The sequence below is a fragment of the Antennarius striatus genome, chromosome 7 (genome assembly GCF_040054535.1).
Source record: "Antennarius striatus isolate MH-2024 chromosome 7, ASM4005453v1, whole genome shotgun sequence".
Taxonomy (NCBI): Eukaryota; Metazoa; Chordata; class Actinopteri; order Lophiiformes; family Antennariidae; genus Antennarius; species Antennarius striatus.
In genome coordinates, this window is record NC_090782.1 from 7,888,606 (window position 1) to 7,911,373 (window position 22,768).

Consider the following 22,768-nt stretch of genomic DNA (forward strand, 5'->3'; position numbering starts at 1 on the left):
ACCTGCACATGATTAAACTGTGATTGGAGAGACTCTCCTCATAATTGGACCATTAAACATAAAAATAAAAATGAAGAGGGATTTAGGGAAGTGTACTTCACTTACACACACACACACACACACACACACGCACGCACGCACGCACGCACACACACACACACACACACACACACACACCACTTACACATATACACAGGTCATCCACTCAGTCAGTTCAGAGCAGATCCAAAAACAGCGTCGGATCAGCAGCAAACCTCCTCATGGCTCTGTGGACAGCTGCATCCCTTTATCTGTGTCTCTTGCTGGTAAGTTCTCACATAGACGAGGATTTACAAATGTAAAATATTTAGAACCAGAGAGAAAAGGTGATGTACACTTTTGTAAAAGTCAAGCTGTTGATGTATATAATATGAAATGAGAGCTGTATTGATGTCCTGTTCTCTGGTTGCACTACACATTGGATAAAATTAGTGCTTTTATATTATTTACTTTTTTTTTTTCGGTATAGCTGAGGATCCCACATTGCTTTTGTTGTCTTGTCAGAAACACGTGTGGTCATGGTCTGAAGCTGTCTTCCCTCATGATTAAGCATTATGTATCCAGTGCTGAATACAATCTCTCTTAGTGAAACATATCCACCACCATGGTTTTGCTGGAGAATGTGATGAAATTTCTGTGTGATTTTTATCCTCCATCATTTTGTCTTAAAATCAACCAAGATTTACAGATATGTTTTGTGTACTGAATGCATTTACACCCTCGAATGAGCAGTCATGGTCAATGATGAAAGCTTTTCAAATATTTACAACCATCCAATGAAAAGGGACCATTTTGCCAGCACGGGGTTAATTGTTGGCATGATCTGGACAACACGGAGTACGACTGTTGGCCAATCGACAGTCCAAATGATTACAACATGATCAGCTGTGGTGGTGAGTGTTTCTACATTAATTTACATTACATTTAAAATGACTGATTTTTTGGCTGTTTTTAGTGATTTATGCTTATGATCATCTAACAGAAAGAATATTATGAATAATAGGCTTAAAAAGAAGTTTTATTTCATTTATTCCTAATAAATTACATTAACTTAGTGGATGAGGTGGAATGGAATTAAGTGCAAATTCAACATGGAGAACCTGTAACAACATGCTTATGTCTGTTGTTGAAATGTGTGTTGTCACAGGTCTGGAAATGGCATGGGTGAAGCGTCCTCCAGAGAAAGTAGCAAATGGGGAAGAGTTCAATGTCTCATACACTGTAACGGCCACAGATGCCTTCTATGAGTATGCAGTTAGGAACAAGATTTTCCAGTTCAGGTGAGAGTTTAAATAAACTCCTGTAATCCTTAAAGTCTGCTGTATACACAGTGTCCATAGGTAAGCACACAGGCATACACAAATATGTACTGTTATTAAGTAATAGCTACTACAGTACTAGTAATAATGATGATGCTGAAATAAATCACTAATTTGAATAATCACTAATTTGTATGATTTTATTTACAATGACAAATATCTTGTTTGCAAGCAGTCTTTTCAAATTTCTTGACACGATTTTGGAACCATTCTTTATTGAAAACATTGTGTTAAGCTACAATTTTTTTAACTTAACAGATATATGTAGTTATGATAAAAATGAATTATCTTCAAGGCCTGCTCTTTACCTCTTCCTCTTTTTTATCTTTTAAATTTGAATGTTATTTTTTTTAATTTTATATACTTGAATGATCCCCTAGGGGTAATTAGTGGCACACTCTACTGTTAGTAATTCACACACATGCATATATATATATATATATATATATATATATATATATATATATATATATATATATATATATATATATATATATATATATATATATATATATACACTGTATATATATATATTAGTGTGTACAGGCCCTGAACACACAACCACACACAAGGAGCCTGTACGCATGCAGGGGAAGGTAGAGTGGCGGGAAGCTCCTGCTTGGTGTGCCCAAATGAGCAGCTTGTAGGGGGGGACGGCGCCTTGCTCAAGGGCGCCTCGCTGAAAGGCGCCTCGGCAGTGCTCCGGAGGTGAGCTGACATCTCCCACTGTCAGTTCACACTCCAGGTGTTTTTTTTACCGCTCTCCCAATGAGCATTGTCCCCACTCGCCCCCTCCAATAATTTTCCAACTCAATATTTTTGCTGGTTGCATGGTTGGATATTCTCCTTGTCTGCCAACCCTTGTTCTCTTGTAGTGATTGGTCAGAAGCAAAGAGGTTCTGTCACGAACACGAATGCCCGACAAACTGGAACAGCGCCAATGAAATGAACTGCTGTGTGTATCATGCCAACATCCACTCCTGTCCTCTTGATCTAATGGTGGGTACCCAGCAGCATCTTATCCACATCGTCATCATTTTCCCTTGTCATCATAGATAACAAACATAGCAAATCTTTAGATTATGCCTAATCTGTTATGTCATGTTAATTATTCAAAATATATATACTATTATATACTATATATACAGTACATATAATATGTATACAGTATATGTATACATCTTCTTTATTGTGCTTCAGAAACGAGGAATTTGTGGTCCTTGGATCCCCGATGATGGTAAAATAGTGACTCACACTGTATCCAAAGCAGGCAAAATGACCCAGAAATACTGGACTTCAAAGGTGAGCCAATATAAAAAACAATATTTAAAATAAAGAATACTTTCTTATATTTGTTGAGGTCCACAGAGTATTTGTCATATTATTCATATTCCCACGTCATGACCCATCTGCAAATATTCAATGTCATACAATGTTTAACACAAGGACACAAATCTGAAATTAAAATCGTCTCTTCTATTAAAGTAAACATCCAGTTAGATCTTATTGGCAGCGTCATCCAGCACATTTTTGGTTAACTGTGTCTGTCAAATGACAGATGTTATCTGTGAAAAGGAGTCATCTCGCACCCAACCCAAAATGTCAAATCATCAGCAAATCATCTTGTGTGAGGTCTTCTGCCTGTTCTGTTGGTTTAATGTTATAATACAACAGCAACATGTTATATTTACTTAACCTTGAGTAAGAAAGTAAAAATACATCCACATTTATGGTTGCGGCATACAAAATGTAATGTATATTTTGATTAAATTTTTTTTTTTAAATTTAGTTTACTTATTTCTTTCCAGACATGTTATTACAGCAGACTTCATTTTCATCAGTGTTGGAACATCAACAACATCCGAAAAGAAAAAAAAAGGGTTGACATATAGAAGCCATTGGCTTGTAAATCAACAACATCTCTCATTGCAACACATTGTCAACCAAATTCATACATTGCATATCACATTTAAATTATATGATTTTGGTACATTGTTGTTTTAAATCGTCCATTCAGTCCAATAGGCGTGCATCTTTGCACACATCTTTGTCAGTTCTTGAGAATACTTGCATGTGCTGACTATTAATCTGCTTTCGCTCAACGTCTCAGTTGCTGTACTAAGGTTACAGTGACATTTTTTCACAGGCATGACACATGAAGTTTAATTAGCCATAACAATGTAGTACTTTAGCCATCATTTGCGTCAGAAGTATAACCTTGCAAAGTCACGTTTTTACGTTTTTATTTTACTATTTACTCTGCATTATGCAATTTCTCATACATCTATTTTATATAGTTAGGGATAATCTGTCACTGTTTCGCTTTTTAATCTCAGTACTTACAAATGCATTTTTATCTGATTTTTTTTAATACAGGTTGTGCTAAGCCATGTAGGAGTCACCTCACTAATTGCTCATATCAAAATCGGTCAAATGCATGCAGCACTGGAGTCCAAAGTACTTGTCATCAGTGCCCAAGGTCAGTCTACTAGGCATGAACTTTCCCTTTGTTGATTTACTGAATTCTTTGCCATGTTCTCAGGAATGCTTTAGGTATATACTTTTATCCAAAGTGACTGTCTTTGATTTACTGAGTAATAAACTTTTAAATACGTTTTATTGAGCAAAATTACTAAGAGAAAATTCTTGTTTGCATCTTGAACCTACACACAGATCTTGATAGTGTCATTAGGGCTATCAACTGTGTTATATTAATAAACGTCGTTTGACTTGCCTCAATAAACAATATTACCTAATGCTTGGAGGGCTCTTTTATAGCTTCTTTAAGAGCTTGTCTTAGCATTTAGAGTAATCATCATTCTCAAACCACAAATGTTTTATACTGTGGCACTGTACACTACACTGTTTCCTTCAGATTTACCAGCATAGAATTTATGTGTGCCCACTAATGTTTGGTTTGTCAGTTGCATGCTATTAGTTTAAACATGTTTCAAATAAGGAAGAGGAATAAATGTGAAGAGTTTTTTTTGTTTTTTTGTTTATAAATCTCCTTATTCTCAACTGGAAATTTAAGAGGTTAAGTTCTCTGAAAAACATATTTTTAAAAATGTTGCTGACTAAAGTTCTTGACAAGCTACAATATGTAATTCAAACAAGAAAACCTGACTACAGTTCTATGAAAAACATGAACATGGCATACTGGCTACATCTGTTACATAAAACTCTGAGGCAAAAGTCATCAGGCTCAGACAGACATTGATGATAATGTTTTTTGTGTACTCCACCAAAGACAAAGAGAGAGCGGCAGTGTTACAGCCCAGTAGATGAATTATATCAGATGAATCACCTAGGTGACTAGTTTTGACTGTACTCTGTATTCAAAGCCGCCTGAGGACCTTTTGACAACATCATACTCCACCTCTGGCACTACGTGTGTCTTCATAAGCTACCGTTGGGTCTCCAGTTTCAAGAAAGCACTGCAACTAAATTGGTGCAAAAATAATCTCCTCTGCTTTTACTTTAAAAATGTAACAGTGATTTTAATATTTTGTGAGAGACTTTCCTGAGAAGATATTTTAATGTCAGAGTGAAGATGGAGGAGCTGTGGTGGAGTTCCAGTCTTTCCCAAACCTCAGAAACAAACAACCTCATCCAACTCCACCCTGTAGATTCTCTCTGAAGCATCACCTCTGCCTGGCTTTGCCTCTGTAGGCAGCTGGGACTGACGGCACTGGGACTTGGACTAAATTCCTGCCTGCAGGCTTGTTCATTACTGTGTCTGCAATTGTCTTTTAATTGTACATCAAAGTATCTGTAAATGTTTTTCGCAAATCAAAATCAAAATCAGTCAGTTGTACCTTGATGTACTTGTTCTATAGCTGCTAGATTTTCCTGTAATTTGCACTTGTGCTTCATTACATTTACTAGAAAACTGTAGATACTAGTTGCATTGCATGTTCAGATAAACAAATAAAAAGGAATGACCAAATAACAAGATGTAACTCAGAAAGCAATGATCTATATCAAAGCAGCTTGACTTCCCTCCTATAAATAATAGTCCTGTATCGAACATGTGACTTCTTATCCATAATAACATCCCCTAAGATTTGGAATCACATAATTTATTCACATTTGCTCAACAAGATTTAGCTTACTAATATTAAAAGAAAATCATTCAGTGACCTCTGAAGATCCAGTTTTGATCCCTAACTGAACCAGAACAGTTTCAGCTACAATATTTCTGTTGGCAGTCGTGAATATTCCATGATCTGATGTGATCATCTGGAATAGTTCTTAGATCCAGATCAGAATTTGATGTTGATTTGATCTGATGCTCTAATATTTGCCCAAATATTATTTGAATGATCTATAAATTTCAGAGCTGAAATATTGTCATTACTCTTACCACACAATAAAGGATCCTTTACTGAATTCAGCATCCAGAGGATGATCCGCATCACCACCTCTTCATAGATCTAACTAATCTGAGTAATCCTCCTCTTAGACACTCTGACTGACAAAAAGACAAACTAACTCCTATAAAAACACTAACTCTTTGGTTGGTGTAGAATGCATTTATGTCATATATGTGATTCAAAAATGAACCATTCTCCTATATGAAACTCTGTATGTACATGTTTTGCTGTTATTATATTGCTATACTGCTATTAAAACTGTTGTTTTTTTTACAGTGAGGCTTTGCCTCCATTGCTAAAAGACCTGATAATTACTTGCAATCACTCAATTTACTGGAATGAAACCGAAAATACAAAATGTGTCATTGTGTTTCAGTGTGTGGAGATGACGTCTGTGAGCTGGAGGAGAGCTGTCTGACCTGCCCTGCAGACTGTGGCATCTGCCCGATGTCCATTGCCATCAAAGTGGCCATTGGGCTTCCAGTCGCTCTCTTCAGCAGCGGCTTCATCCTAACCATGGTGGTCAGTCTCTGCAAAACACATGCGCACACACGCACACACGCACGCACGCACGTACACACACACACACACACACACACACACACACACACACACACACACACACACTCACACACACACACACTCACACACAGATGAACAGCGATGTGCCATGTGTGATATTTATATTGATCCTTGTCTTCCAGTGGCTCCAGTACCAGAAACAGCGGATGTTTTGGGATGAAAGCTGGATCATTAACTACAATAACATAATCTTTGGTAAAATGCTGTTAGGAGACACTATTTATGCATGTTTCTATGGAAAGGTAAATTAGATGAGAATTTTAGTGTTCTTCAGGATTGAATCACTTTGACTGATTTTACAAGAAGTAGTGTTGAGCAATAAGAGTGTATCAGAGCTAAGAGGAAGAATCAACTTAATTGATCCCCTGTAGGGGAAATTAATTTTTCAAATCTAGTTATTATGTTACTATTTGTCACATTTGTATATATGTGTGTGTGTAAAGGCCCGTAACGCACACGCACACACACACGCACACGCACACACACACACACACACACACACACACACACACACACACACACACACACACACACACACACACACACACACACACACACACGCACACACACGCACACACACACACACACACACACACAAAGGGACAGCATGCAGGCATTTAATGGGAGGTAGACAGGTGAGCTTGTCAAACTCAAGGCCCGGGGGCCAAATGTGGCCCGCCCCATCATTTTATTTGGCCCGTGAGAGCATAATTGGTCAGAGTGTCTAAAAATAAATAGGTCAAATGCGTACTTTGACCTGAAACTACATTTCCCACAATGCAGTAATTAAGGCTATTTTAACTTTGTCATAAACGTTTTGAACAAAGTTAATGTCCATACTTATCTTTGATGTTATTTTTCATTATACTCTTGGATAGTTTGATTTTTGATTGCTGGAGTTCTGTGGGTTTCATAACCTGACAAATTAAAAAGATTTATGTCATAGGACAGCAACACTCAAACATAATTTTTCAGTGCAACTGTAATGTTTGTAACTTGAATAAATAATAAATTTAAAGTTATATAACATTAAGGAATAGTTACACTTATGTTACATTACATTGAGTTATATTTAGTTACAATACATTTTATTTCCATCTGGCCCTTGGAGGACAGCCGTTATGCTAATGTGTCCCTCGGTAAAAAATGAGTTTGACACCCCTGTTTTATACCATAATGCATAAACCATTTATGGTGAGTTTACAGGCACTTTTATTTCCTCACCTTGAAGCCAGTTAAATGATCCTGTGTATGGTATGGGTTCCTAACTGTGGTGTCTGCAGGAGTGTGCAACATGGGCCTTTGCAGCACCACCAGCCTTCAATGTGGCAAGAGCACCACCGCCATCAGTCAAACTACTGACGTGACTGTTTGTACTGGAGTCACCACCTCATTAAAACAAGGCTTCATCCAACCAGGCATCTAGTGAGAACCGTTCAACACTTCTAATTAGAGACATTCAGAAGTAGTAGAAGTAATAGTATCATTTTTGAGTGTACATCTGAAGATGAGACTTAACTTTATCATGTTTGCATATTATGGCAGCATATACATGATGAAATGGTTAAACAGATTATTAATGATTGTTGAATAAGATTTTTTTAATGAATTGAGCAAAAACTGTTATTATAACGTACAGAGATTGGATTTTAAATTATGTGTGTGTGTGTGTGTGCGTGTGGGTGTGTGTGCACGCGCGCGTGTGTGTATACGTGTGTATGTTTAAACAAAAGTGAAAATTATAAAATCTTTTTGAATTTGCCCAAAAGTGACATTATATTATTGTGATATATATATAAATAATATAATATTATATATAATATAATATTAAACATTAATGCAAGTAAGTTATTATATTATATTTTAGTAAGTATTGTATTATAGTGAGCAATTATTATTATTATCATTATGATAGTATTGACATTTAATACATCAATCTAAAAGCGGAATGAGAATGCCTTTATCATGATAGTTTTGTTATATTTCATGGATTATTTACCTATCTTGAATGTCAACTCTTTTGCAAAATTAAAGTCTAACATTCCATTTTCATTTTGTCTCGACACAATTCTATTTTTCATGACTAGATACTAGATATTTTAAAAAACATCTGAGATGTTTCCTCCATATTTTTGATTTGGACAATTACGACGGACTTGATGATGTGTGTTGTGTTGCAGTGATGGGAGAACGGTGGCCGTGAAACATATCCAGAAGAAACATTTCACCCTCACTAAAACTATCAGGAAGGAGGTGAAAGAAGTAAGGTGAGAAAAGTCCTGTAGATTAGAAAGAAAATAAGACTATTTTGACGACAAGTTAAACTCTTTTCTGTTTTTTTTCTTTCAGGCAACTTGACCACCCCAATTTATGTAAATTTATTGGAGGTTCCATTGAGGTTCCTGTTGTCAGCATCATTACAGAGCACTGCCCCAAAGGAAGCCTGTCTGACGTCCTTCTGAATGATGACATCCCCATCAACTGGGGCTTCAGGTACTTGGAGCATATTTTTAAGTTGATGATTTAATATAAGAAGACATAAAGAGTCATATCTGAGAGCGTTTTTCCTCCTGAAGATTGTCCTTTGCCACTGACATTGCCCGTGGGATGTCGTACCTCCACCAACACAAGATGTTTCATGGGAGACTTCACTCCAGAAACTGTATAATTGATGATCGTTGGGTGTGCAAAATCTCAGGTAATAATACACTCAGACACACCTTCAGATTTTTCAAATATAAACATGCATTTAATATTCTTTCACACAGAATCCTGCATCTCTAGGCTCTATATTTTTCTGTGATTGCCTTCAGATTATGGCCTCACAGCCTATAGGAAGGCGGATTTTGAGAGTATCAGCAGTGGGTTCAATTGTCTAAATCGTATATACTGTGCTCCAGAGGTCCTGCTGGGAAGCAGTGCCAACATGACACCAGCTGCAGATGTGTACAGGTGGGAGCAGTAAACTTTATTATGCAGTAACTGGACAACATGAAGTTAAATTAAAGATTCAGTTTTAGCCAGCAAGCATCTGTATTTTCATTCGTATGAAAAGCGTAATCATTCATTTTTAGAAACTGAAAAGGGAAATAATATCCTCTCTCTTTTCTGGCCAGCTACTCCATGATTCTGGTTGAGATTGCAACTCGCTCTAACCTCATTTCAGTGAGTATGAGAATTTTGTATGATGATTACAAACTTTGACCATGTTTCATCTTTACTTTACTCAGTCCTCTCTGACAGGACCAGGCTGAGGGAATGAGGCTGGATCTCATGTGGCGGCCCTGCCTGCCTGAAGTCAAAGCAGGAAAGGCTGATACTGACTGCCCCAGTCAAGTAGACTACTGTGAGGTACGTATGCCGAAAGTGTCAGGTGTGATGTGTGATAGAAGAGTTTCAGCTAAAATGAAAGGAAAGGTGTACAAAACTGTGGTGAGACCAGTGATGTTGTTTGTCCTAGAGACAGTGTCACTGAAGAAAAGACAGGAGGCAGAGCTAGAGGTAGCAGAGATGAAGATGCTGAGGTTCTCTCTGGGAGTGACCAGGAAGGATAGGATCAGGAATGAGTACATCAGAGGGACAGCACATGTTAGAGGTTTTGGAGATAAAGTCAGAGAGGTCAGACTGAGATGGTTTGGACATGTCCAGAGGAGAGATAGTGAATATATTGGTAGAAGGATGCTGAGTTTTGAACTGCCAGGCAGGAGGACTAGAGGAAGACCAAAGAGGAGGTTTATGGATGTAATGAGGGAAGACATGAAGGTAGTTGGTGTGAGAGAAGAGGATTCAAAGGACAGGGCTAGATGGAGGAAATTGATTCGCTGTGGCGACACCTGAAGGGAAAAGCCGAAAGGAAAAGAAGAAGAAGAAGATATATATGAGAGGCATGTTACTGTACATATTACTCTGAAGTATTTTGGTATTTTCTCATGCAGCTCATTAAAAAGTGTTGGTCTCATAACATCACCATGAGGCCCACGTTCGACCACGTGAAGAAGATGCTTGACAAAATGAACCCACACAAAGTCAGCCCAGTAGACATGATGATGAATCTGGTAATATCCCATTGAACTATCATATAATAGAATACTGACACTGATATGTCAGACACATAGTATGGCTTAACGCTACCATGAAAAAATACATTGGTAGTCCATTAGGTCTTGGGCTGGGGACCGGAGGGTGGCCGGTTCAAGACCTTTGTGGACCAACATGCTTGGAGTCTGAACTGGCAGTGGATAGGTGCCAGTTAACCTTTTGAGCACTACCGAGGTGCCCTTGAGCAAGACACCATCAACTCACAATTTGCTCATGGTGCACCCCATGCGAAAGCTGCGCACCGCTGTACTTCCCAGTATCTGCATGCTTACAGGCCCTGTGTGTGTGTGTGTGTGTGTGTGTGTGTGTGTGTGTGTGTGTGTGTGTGTGTGTGTGTGTGTGTGTGTGTGTGTGTGTAAAGGGCCTGTACGATATGTACTATATACAGTACATGTGATTGTTTAGAGTGGCAAAAAATAATTACCTCATAGAGATCATGAGGAGTGGATTTTTAAAATTATTATTATTATTATTATTATTGTTATTATTATTATTATTATTATTATTATTATTATTATTATTATTATTATTATTATTATTATTATTATTATTATTATTATTATTATTATTATTATTATTATTATTATTATTATTATTATTATTATTATTATATGTGATAGAATATGCTATTATTTAGAACAAAAGCTGTGTTTAAAATATTTTTAACAATACAGAAACCATGTGGATTATTTTGAGTTTCAAATAAAGGTTTCTTTAAGTGCAGATGGAGAAATACAGCAAACATCTGGAATCCATAGTTGCAGAAAGAACACAAGATCTTCTTCAGGAAAAACAGAAGACAGATCGGCTGTTATACAGTAAGTCTGACCACAGGTTGCTCAAGGCAGCATTTTTATTTTTTACTGGTTAATGTTGGTAAATGATTCCTTTGAATTAGTCCTAAAAAGTTCTTGCAGATTTATTTGGAAAGTGCTAAATGACGCCATCACGTGTGATTACTGCCATCTAGTGATATGAAAGGAGCACATACTCATTGACCTAGAACGGGTATTCCTCTGCAGATGTGCTATTATACTGTATATAATGTACTACTATATTATATAATTATTTTCAAAAAGATTGACAATATAGACAATCAATAACAGTGACCATTATGGTCATGAGACCATAATGGTGTATGTAAGTCCACACACCAGAGATAACCCAAAGAGTGCAGGGAGGTGTTACATACATGTGCCACCATCGTTCCAAATTAAATCACAACATTCCTATTCAGGTATGTTACCAAAACCAGTGGCTGATGACCTTCGTCAAGGCCGGACGGCAGAGGCTCAGAGCTTTTCCAATGCCACTGTCTACTTCAGGTGTGTTGTGTGAAGGATGTAAAAAATAAAAGCTTAGTGAAACTTAAATGTATTTAATGTACAGTAATGTGCTTCATTTTAACAATATGATTCATATATTGAACTAGAAATGACTAAATCAAAATTATTCCCGTTTGACAGTGATATTGTCGGCTTTACTCAGTTGTCTGGTGCCAGCACTCCTCACCAGGTGGTGGATTTTCTTAACCAGCTCTACACCACCTTTGATGACATTATTGACAATTATGACGTCTACAAAGTGGAGACAATAGGAGATGCTTGTGAGTAAGGATAATAAACATATTTTAAAATCATTCTGACTCAGCAGTAATTAAATACATTTTCAGAGAAATATATCTCATCTTGAAAGCAAATTAACCAATCTAGATGAAAAAGAAATAACCTAAGGACCTTAAGAAATTATATATAATATTGAAATCATACAAGTCAATGTTCTCACACTCATATAATAAAATAGCAGCTCATTCCTTTTTTTGTTCTCGTGTTGTTTCTTTTGATGGAATAATGCCTTACATTCCAGACATGGTGGTCTCTGGGGTTCCTCAAGAAAATGGCATCAATCATGCTGGAGAGATCGCCAGCATGGCTCTTGATCTAGTCAGTGTCTGCCATACTTTTAAGATCCCTCATAAACCTAACACACAGCTGAAGATTCGTGCAGGCATCCACTCAGGTAAAGTAGACATGATCAATGTAACCATTCACTGTATATTGTGCCCCAATTGAAACAAGTGCCTCTGTAAAAAACTAGCATTGTAGCCAGTTTGGTAAACACTCTTATGTACAAACGTATGTGTTCCAGACAGTTACGTTTTTTGAAAAAGTTGATTATGACAGGACTTCAAGCCAGTCATAACACTAGAAAATACTGTCATCTGCAATGTACACATTCTGAATTTTTTTAAAGAAAAGTAAAATAATGTCAGATGTGACACATTACTGGTTCATAAACTAAAATTAGGAACACATCAGTACATTATTTATATGTATGTAAGACATATAATGTGAGAAATGGTCTGGTTCAAACAAGAAGTTAGTCATTTCTTTGCCAGTCACTTCTGGCAAAGACGGGGAGTGTCTTTTGTTATATTTTTAGACATACAATTACCTCCAGCCTCAATAATACATGCCCTTACTTTTTAAATTTTTGGCTCAGCTCCCCATTATTCCAGTAATGTTCTTTCTATCATGCTGTTTATATTGACAATTATTAATTTGACTGCTTGATGCTCACCTGTAACTGAAACTAATTAAAATGTAAGATACAAATGTTACAATTAGTGCACTTCTTTGTGTTAGGACCTGTTGTTGCTGGTGTGGTTGGCACTAAAATGCCTCGCTACTGTCTTTTTGGGGATACTGTCAACACAGCATCTCGGATGGAATCAACAAGTGAAGGTAATGATTAGGATTAGACCACAGCTAAAAAATAATGAGGGTCACATTTGTTGTATAGATGAAATACTGTATTTACTAAACACACACCTCTGTTATTTGAATGAATGACTGAATGAATGAATGAATGAATGCTTTTTTATTTCGAACATGTGCGCAGAATAACAATAATCAAGACAACAATACTAATAACACACAAAACATGCCTGAAAAGGAGTAGGATGAAGCATAAGCGTGTTTAATCCTATCCCTTCAATTTAATCCTACCCCTTCTGACAAAACTAGAACCAAGCCTTACAGATCTCATGTCACCTTGTACTTGTATGTTTTATATGGCTTACATGCACCTAATATAAGTACTGCACTTTTGATATTACCCACGGTGTTTACTGTATGCAATCAAGTGACTTCAAAGATGTCATATGTGATGATGTTTATTTTATACTAAAAGATAATGAAACCAGGCACCCATTGCTCATGTAGCATGTAATATAATGTCCTTTGTGTGACTTTAAACCTATGTAGCTCTGAAGATCCAAGTGAGTGGTGCCACAGCTGACTTGCTTCTCACCCTCAGAGGTTACATTCTAACATGCAGAGGAACACTTAATGTGAAGGTAATGAAATATTTGTATCGTGTGTGTTATTGTCATCATCTAGTTATTGTCATCATTTCTTGCGGTGCACTGAGGTGAAGTCTTATTGGGTGTAGTTTTCTTCAATGTCTATTTTTCTTTTTGTTTGTTGATTATTGGGTTAATTTGTTAGGTTGTCAATAAGATTATGAAAAAAAAACATTTCAATCATTCTTGGGGAATAGATGGGACACAGTCCAAGAGAGAACACACTGAATTTGTAGAAGATTCGGTTACAGGCAAAGATCACTAAGTTTTTTGTAATATCTGTAACTTTGTGATCAAAGTCATTTTACATATGAACTACTAAGGCAGGTTCCAGAGGGATGGGACACTTGCCATGCAAGCTTAAGAAATGTGTAGGACTTTTTGTTCTTAATTTTTGGCCTTTTAATCTGAAGTTAGACTTCAGGAGAAGAAAAGTCAAATTTAGTGGTTTTTGTTAGAAATAAAACTCACATAGAAGGTGCTGTGCCACTTTTTACAGTAAACAAAAAAGCCAAAAAAGGTACAGTACAACGCTGAAATTTGAAAAGATCACAAGTAATTCAAAACCTCACTTCAAGGGAAATGAGACAGGGTGTGTCTTGTCTTTGTTCTCTTTTTCAAAGAGATATTTTATTATAAAGCTCCTGTACTATTCACATTGCAACCTAAAATCTTTTTTGGATGAATTTAATCTGATTATGGGAAGAGTCTCAGTGAGCAGGATCTGCATGAATGACACAATGATCCTGGTATCCTTGTAATAGGTGGCCTCAGCAAAGTATAATGGCTTTATTTAAACCTCAAACGAATACATGCTTTGCAACATGACTCTCTTCTCTCATTCATCCTTTCATTTTTTATCTGACAGGGTAAGGGAGACATGACAACATGGTGGCTTGAGGCAAAGAGAGATGATCCAAAAGACCCACTGCTCAGAACATCTGAAACCAACAGGGTTCCAGTACCAGTTAGTGACTAGATCTGTCAAAATTTGAACATAACTGTATGGAAACTAATCCCCCTTTGTTTAGTGCAAATGAGTCCTGTCAAGTTAACTATGGTGGAGTTACATGTGTAGATACAATAACATCAACAAAATTTTTTAAACTGAGCTATAAATCCAATAGATGTTACTAATAACAATAATTTTTTGACATTTTTATGACCTAGAAACAAAAAAGAAAAAACAAAGAAAGGAAAAAACCAGAAAATGATTTGGACAGAAATAACGAAAAATGCATAATATCTACAGTTTTATCTATGTTTTTCTGTGTGCAACAATCATATTAAACTTGCCATTGTATTGTATTTTGAATGCAGAGAAACACAAGTTTTGTAAAAATGTTGCTTAAAGTCAAATTGAAAGGACAAATTCACTGCCCAAAAAAAGAGATCACTCTCTGACAATGACTTTGATAAATGACATTGATTCCTTATTTTTAGACATTTCGACAAAAAGACTTATGAATGTACTGTACAGTATGTCATAGCAGGATGATTATACAAGAAATTGTTGATAGTTTTTTAATTTTGTTTTTGTTAATTTAATTCATTATTAATGTTGTTCGTTTACAGGGAATATGACAGATTTACACTTTTGACATTTGTAATAATGTGCACTTATCTGCAATAGTTTTGTAATGCCTCAAGTGTTTTTGTTGTATTGCTCTCATGTTCAAATTGTATAGATTACATTAAAGTTCCCTTGTTATGACTTTGTAAATTCCTGTGGTGCATTTATCTTCTTACATATAAAATTAGTAATAACTTCCTTCACTGAACTTACCTAGTAAATTAATTGTAAAATTAGGCCTTTTTTCAGGAGAAATTTGTCAACGCACATTCAATTGATGACTAAATTGGAATATAACACAAATACAGCAGTAGTAGTTGGCTCATCAATAACAACTGCTGCCCAAAAAACAAATATAATAGCAGAAGTGAAAGAGACGAACACGAGGACACTGACACATTACTATCACAAATTGATCACTATTGACGAAGGCGACGCGTTGCTTCAGACAAGAACCAATTAGATCGAGCCGTACTTAGTTGCTTGACAACATCTCGACCAATTAGAGCGCTGCTTGTTTGCTTGACAACGTATTGACCAATTACAGCGCTGCTTGCTTGTCGCGTTGTGGTTTGTGCACTTGTCATTTGGAATGATTAAGTCCTGCTGTACCACGAAGGTAAGGACCCTTCTGAAAGACATAACAAAAGTAAGCACCGCAAACATTTTCCTCATAACTGTTTGGTATACAGTGTAACCGTATGTTTTAGTTACTGTCGGACTTATTTGATAAAAATATCCCTCTGTTGTATTCTAGTTTCAGTGATCGAGACAATGCGGGGATTGTTGGGCTACTACTGTAACTGTATTTAACATAGTACACCTAAACAGCTTCCTTTAGAATACTACATCTGTTTCTTGTCCATTTAACATACAATTCATATTCATAGTAGTACAAAGTAAAAACAAGCAGGTAATCAATTCACCCTAAGATCACCAGGTTTAATCGATGTTTTTAACAGCAATGATAGTTTTCGAGAAGCTAGTTTGACTAAATTGTAAGTTAGATTCCACCACGTTACAAATTTCTTTCACATGCACCAGACTTCAGATATATTATGTAGAGCGTTTATTTAGCTGTTTACACATCCACAACAGTATTGTTTGTTTTAACTGATTTAAAGATATGTTGATTTGTCTTCAGAATTGTTGATGTGTAGTTGTCTTAGTGTGTTTTTTCTCTTGAAGTGAATTGTGCTTTAATTGTTCTGAGAGGTGAATTTATTTTTTGCCCATCCCATCAGTGGCGGTGAGAATAAAACAGAAAAACTGAAGAGCATAGGTTTTTTTTTTAGGTGAAATTTATGGAAGGGTATTTGTGTTAGAGCATATTAGTTTCAGCTAAAACTGACTACACACTGAATTAAGGAAGAATAGTCTCATGGATGAAAATCTAATTTTAGGTGTCGCTCAAACGATCCTACTGTGTGATTAGACCTCAGAGAGATGACAAAGCTTATTATCAGTTCTCTAAATCCTTATGCAGAAATAGTCTCCCTTTAGAAGACAATTAGAAAAATTATATAACGATTGACACTTGTGGAGGAGTCAGACGAAGCATGGTCTAGGCTTGTTAAACCCTGTGGCTGTGGGCTTGCCATCTGTCTCATTAGGCAGATTAAATGTCATTGAAGCCAAAGGTCTCATGAGTCGATGAGCTTTTCCGTGGCCAAAGTGTTATAAAACTACCATTCAGCTCTTTAGAAACTGCACCTGCTCATGCTCTAACAGCTGCTGTCCCAGGAAGATGTGTCTAGTTTCCAGTAATAGCTGTAGTTTATATTTATTGTTTGTTAAAAAACAGTCATTATATTCCAGTAGTCTAAGAAAGGTTTTCATCACTTTTTTGATAGTATGGTTTTACAGATAAGTCGCCACACTGTCTACCTGGGATTAGTCTTATCAGATGAGGATAAAAGCCTTGAAACTAGAGGCTGGCTTGGCCACAACATGTATTCACTTAAATACTTCTGCAGTGACAAGCACAAGATCAAATTAACATGTATAATAAGCATCACAATAGACACTATAATAAACATGTATTTTAGTAAAGGGCTGTAATGAATCTATAGGCTGGCTGTGTGTCTTATGTGTGATCACTGTTTATCTTGTGGCCCATGGTAAATTAGTTAATAAGTGAATGAATCTGTGACTCTGCTGTCCCCACACTCACCCTTGCTGCATGTGTCTATTCCTCATCGCTGTAATGATAATTTCCATCACTCTGTAATCCAGACTACATTGAATGTCTGCTGCTAATCTGACCTCTATTTCAGGAGCAGAGTGCATAAGAGGATTTTGTAGTGAGCTTTCTGCATTCTGCACATGTAGCTGAGGCAGACACAGGCCAAAGGCTGCATTCCAACAATGCCAGAGTCCTCAGGTAAGTCCAGATCTTGAGACTGTCTGCATTCTCCTATGTTAAATGACAATAAGAACTGCAGTAATAAGCCCTCAGCAATTGTGTTTTACAATAGATCACTAATACATAAAGTACAGTACAGAACAGGGAATGGTTATTTTTGGTTTATCCTGGAGACATGTTAATCTGCCTTACGTTGTTTTTTGACTTATGCTGTGGGTCTTGGAACCAATTGCTGACATAGGATGTGGTATACCTGTATAATTTTGACTTATGTTTTGAGTTTGACAGAATTTTTTTTCTCCAAAAGTCAAGGATATTTGCAGCAACTCTGTTGAATGCAGAACAAACTCATTCTGGCAATCATCACTGCCATTCCACAGAAAGTCCTACATGCTTCATGCCTTCTGCACAGAGCACAATGTGCAAGAATGTTTATCACACATCAGTCAGGTTGGTAACAACTCAGGTCTTTGGTGTATCATTTATTACAGATGGTTCATGCTTTGATGTATAACGCATGCATAATATGACTCTAAAGTTGTAAGTTGTGAGTCGTACGCTGGTCCATTTGCTTTTCTCCCTCTCACAGGAGGTGTCGTCTCTCGGCTTCCCACCAATTTGTAATCAGTCTGACAGCAGGTCAGAGATGGACGTAGTTGCTGTCCTAAATTGCATTTATGACCTGATTCAGCTGCACCACAGGGGCCTCCGTAGCCTGGAAAACATGGAGGTGGTGCAGATGAAGACGAGTAGCAATGCAGACTTCCTGCAGCTCAATGTCAACCGGCTCAAAGTACTGTACCATTTAAAATCAGAAATATATTCATTGTAATGTGAAAATCAAGATTTAAGAGAAATATGGAATGAATCCTTAAAATATTGAGTTGTTTTTCAATACCAAAAATATTAACTCTCATATTAAATGTCCCTATTTTGTCAATGCTATTCTGTCATCAAAGGAGCAGCTTGAACAGTCCAAAAGAGAAAATACTGGACTCCTTGAGAGAGAGAGACAGATGCAGCTGAAAGTGAAGTGTTTTCAAAACAGCCTGAAAAATGAAAAAGAAGAGGTATATTGTCAATTTTTGCACCTGACAATGTTAAATGAATCAACTGGCAGATTTGTTTTTGTTTTTGTTGGATAAGCATATAAAAGTACACATAGTAAACACTGTATTTCTCTTGTTTTGCAGGTGCAAAAGCTTCAGAACATAATTTCAAGCAGGGCCAGTCAGTATAATCATGAGATGAAAAGGAAGGAAAGAGAGTTTAACAAACTTAAGGAGCGGTTAAATCAACTTCTGGTTGACAAAAAAGAGCGGAAACAAGGTGAAATAGGAAAACCACTAGTTTCTATATGTCAGTCCAACATTTATCATATAAACTAAAATCTGGATTTTACATACAAGACCTTGACTTTTGCTACTTGGACTGTCTTCAAATACTCTTCAATTTTTTTCCCAGGGATTGATGTATTGAACAATATTGGAAGAGCTGATGGGAAGAGAAGCCTTTGGAAAACTGAAAAAACAGAGGCAAAGTAAGTTTGTTTCTCTGACTTATTCTCTTCCTGGTGCCACTGATTCCTGGATGTTACTGTATGTTTTCTGCTGATGGTTTGAGATTATCACTGTCTTTCTCATCTTAAGGCATGAGGGAGAGATGTACAAGACTCTACTGCATGACTATGACACACGACAAAGGGAGTTGCTGTTGGAAAATGCAGAACTGAACAAAGTTTTGCAGCAAATGAAAAAGGAAATGGTTTCCATGCTAAGCTCTAGGAAAACGACTCTGAAACTGGACAAACATCACAATCCTGGCGCTCATGTAAGACGTGTTGCTTAACTCTCGGCTTAACAGTGTTGTTTCTACATCGCTGCATTCATTTAATTAATTTTTTCCTCAATTCACATAAGACCTTTAATTATCGTCTTAGAATTATTTCAAAAATTTCCCTCAGATATCTCAGAAATCATGTACTGTACGTTGACATTGTCAGGATGATTCGGAAGAGGAAGAGGACATGATTCCAGGAGGGGATTCCGGTAAAGACAGCGTAGAGTTGTGTTGTGTTCATGCAAGGGAGAAGCTGACCACTAGTATACGCCTCCAGTGGAGAAGACTAAAGAGCCATGTTGAAAAACTCGACAGTCAAGGTAGTCTTAATGCAGCGTACTGTCACAGTAGCCCATGAGACTTGTTTTAGAACCGTGGCTGATTATAATATTGATTATATATGATTATGATGTATGTGCCTTGCTCACCATGTGGGACTCCAGCTTGTGTGTGTGTGTGTGTGTGTGTGTGTGTGTGTGTGTGTGTGTGTGTGTATATGTATATATACACACAGTACATTATTTTATTTTATTTTTTTAGGGATTTTATTTGTATGCTGTGTATTATGTTTTTCCATGTTGTGTATTCATGTTTGTTTAGTTGTGAATTTATATGACCTCAGTTGAGTATCTGTGTGTGCCTTGATGTATGTCTCTCTGTCTGTCTATCTGTCATCTATCGTCTATTTATCATCCATCCACCAACAGTGTATCTGTGGCTGCAGCACTTACAATGACAAACTGTAGCTTGTTTCAACAACACACCACAGTGGATCATCACATGCTGCTACAATCACACTGAGAATGGATGTAAGCCTGATTGTAATTTTTTTTCTATGATTGTGTCCATTAAGCATCTTTAGCTCAGGTGAGTGACGGTAAAAACTCCCGTGAAGAGGAGATGGACAAATTGAAGTTCGAGATCCAACAGTGTAAAGACTTCATTCAAGGACAACAACAGCTCCTGCAGGTATGAAATAATCTTTTAAGTTTTACCACTGAGCTCTAAATCAATGATTCTACTGTGTGTAACTGAAGAATGAATCTTTCTAAATTTTAAATCACTCATTTGAAATATTAGCTGCCATCTAATAGTTTGTCAAACCTTTGTATCTGCATTCAGTGTTTTTTTTTATTGTTTTATTATTGTGTGTGTGTTTTTTTCAACTCTTCTATCATTAAATCATGATTCAGCAATCCCTGTTTGTTGTGTTTGTGTCGTAGCAGCGGCTGAGTTCTCCATGTGATGAGGAGATGGCATCCCTACTGAGCGACTGCTCCATGTTGCAGGAGAAAGATCGCCTCAGAGAGGAGTGGAAAACTCTAGAGGAGCAGAGGAACACATTTGAAAGGGAGAGGAGTAACTTTACTGAAGCTGCTATAAGACTCAGCCACGAGGTGATTTCTTTTTTCATGTTTCCAAGAATTGCTCTGAAATTACATTCATGGAACATTTGGCTCCGTGTCCTAAGTTGACTCCTGTTTATGGACCAGTTGACGGACTGTTTATGAGATGACTGTATCTGCCTTAACTTGCAGAGGAAGGCCTTTGAGGAGGATAGAGCAACGTGGCTCAAACACCAGTTTTTAAACTTGAGTCCATTTCCTGACTTAAACAAGCCCCCAATGTCAAAGTCTAAAAGTGCCTTTTTAATATGTGAGTATCTTTGTTAAACTGGCCCATTTCATATTAATTCCAACATTAGATTGTTCACAAGTTCATCAAAGAGCCATTCATTTGTTGAATTTCTAAATCCTATCAACGATGTGCCTTACCACCGGGTTCATTTTGTACTCACCCCTCCTTTTTATTAATAGTGAGTCCAGTTCACTTTCCTGGTTAAAGTTCAAAGTTTCATCTCATCTTCACAGCTGAGTCCAAGTCGGGCGAAGCATCAGAAAATCTCATCAAGTGCTCGTCTGAGACAAACTTCCCGACTACAAAATGTGTTCCATTTGCATCACCGTCAAAAGCCAGCCTGTATCGCACACTTTCCCTCATCCCAGAAAACAGGTAAAGTGCACACAACACAAACGTCAGATACCTCAAGGAATTCTTCTATTGTGATTGTCCAACTGTCAAATCCTTTTTTTACAGCAGCACCAAACATAAGATGAAGATTGAAGATGTTGGAGAATCAAGCGACTTCTTGAACAGAAATCTTCCAGTTCGGCACAAACAATGGAACAACAGCGAAGACCACAGCAACCACACACTCACAATGGAAAAGAACTGCTCCATATAATGCCACAACTTCCATTTTTAGAATTATTGTTAATGTTTATGAATTGTGAATGATGAAGGATATTTCAGAAATACAAATTAATTTGAACAAATTGAACAACTGGTTAAATGAGGAAATGTAGAGTTAAAAACCAAGATGGTCATTGGCCTGTATGACTGAAAGAAAATTTCTGCAAATCTTGTTTTAGCTGATATCAAGGATATTTGACTAGAATAGTTCTTTTGTTCATTCTTCGCCTTGAAACCGAGATGATAACAATCAGAATAATCTTTTCTACATTCACTTATCTGAAATACGGGTCACAAGTATTGCTAGAGACGATCCCAGCTGGCATCGGGTGAGAGGTGGGGTCACCCAGGATGAGATGCATGCTCATCATAGGGCTTTAATGATGAAAGTATTTTTTTTTATTGCAGGTGTCCTGCAACACACAGCTTTAGCAGTCATTAACGGGCACTGTTTAGCACAGATTTTCAGCTTCTGTCACCCAGTTAAACTCCACTTGCACAATTTAGGGTGTAGATTTAATGCTGCTCTTTTAGAGAATGTGCTAAAAAATGCACAAGACATAAAGTTTTATAGATTGTATAGAAACATTGTTTGCAACATTGTTATCTACGTAACAGTTGGTGTTATGTTTGTTGTAGGTGATATCAAAGTTTGCTGTTAAATGTGTTGTAGAACCTTGCTGAAGGTTATACTGCTGATGACAATATGAATGTAAATTCCTCACACAATTAGAATGTTTTGAATGCCCTGGAATGGAAAATGGAATAGATTTTACCACTAAAATGTTACATGATGTATTCTCAAAATGTTAAGATTGAAATATTGATTGTATACTTTATGGGACTTAGAGATGAATTGCTGTCATCTGATCACCTGCCTGTGTCACTCATTGATGTCAGCTTCCCAAAATAAAGGCTGATGAGGTAAAGCAACATTTCTATGGTATTATCTAGTAGCAA

The 22,768-nt window shown here is 36.9% G+C and overlaps 2 protein-coding genes across 4 annotated transcripts; both read left to right on the forward strand.

The window, feature by feature from the left end:
- Window positions 1-260: 260 nt before the first annotated feature.
- On the forward strand, window positions 261-15,004 carry LOC137598788 (atrial natriuretic peptide receptor 2-like). Its single transcript, XM_068319262.1, has 23 exons — window positions 261-305; window positions 824-932; window positions 1,187-1,319; window positions 2,234-2,357; window positions 2,559-2,660; window positions 3,735-3,837; window positions 6,111-6,256; window positions 6,439-6,511; window positions 7,600-7,741; window positions 8,497-8,583; window positions 8,666-8,809; window positions 8,893-9,014; window positions 9,130-9,268; window positions 9,433-9,481; window positions 9,560-9,667; window positions 10,252-10,371; window positions 11,139-11,232; window positions 11,652-11,739; window positions 11,881-12,020; window positions 12,281-12,433; window positions 13,060-13,158; window positions 13,681-13,772; window positions 14,647-15,004. Exons 1-23 carry the CDS (start codon window positions 261-263, stop codon window positions 14,755-14,757), a joined length of 2,523 nt encoding a protein of 840 aa, XP_068175363.1. The 3' UTR covers window positions 14,758-15,004.
- A 923-nt stretch (window positions 15,005-15,927) lies between these two features.
- Window positions 15,928-22,730, forward strand: LOC137599069 (afadin- and alpha-actinin-binding protein A-like). Of its 3 annotated transcripts, none has more exons than XM_068319738.1 (14): window positions 15,928-16,000; window positions 17,628-17,734; window positions 18,024-18,166; window positions 18,306-18,509; window positions 18,676-18,786; window positions 18,910-19,045; window positions 19,181-19,256; window positions 19,366-19,546; window positions 19,719-19,875; window positions 20,409-20,524; window positions 20,779-20,952; window positions 21,094-21,211; window positions 21,427-21,568; window positions 21,653-22,730. In XM_068319738.1, the coding sequence occupies exons 2-14, from the start codon at window positions 17,719-17,721 to the stop codon at window positions 21,798-21,800; spliced, it is 1,722 nt and encodes a 573-aa protein (XP_068175839.1). In that variant the 5' UTR covers window positions 15,928-16,000; window positions 17,628-17,718; the 3' UTR covers window positions 21,801-22,730. The 3 variants fall into 3 exon arrangements, with proteins under 3 accessions (XP_068175839.1, XP_068175841.1, XP_068175840.1); XM_068319740.1 differs by having other exon boundaries at window positions 21,656-22,730; XM_068319739.1 differs by having other exon boundaries at window positions 15,938-15,970.
- The last annotated feature ends 38 nt before the right edge of the window (window positions 22,731-22,768 follow it).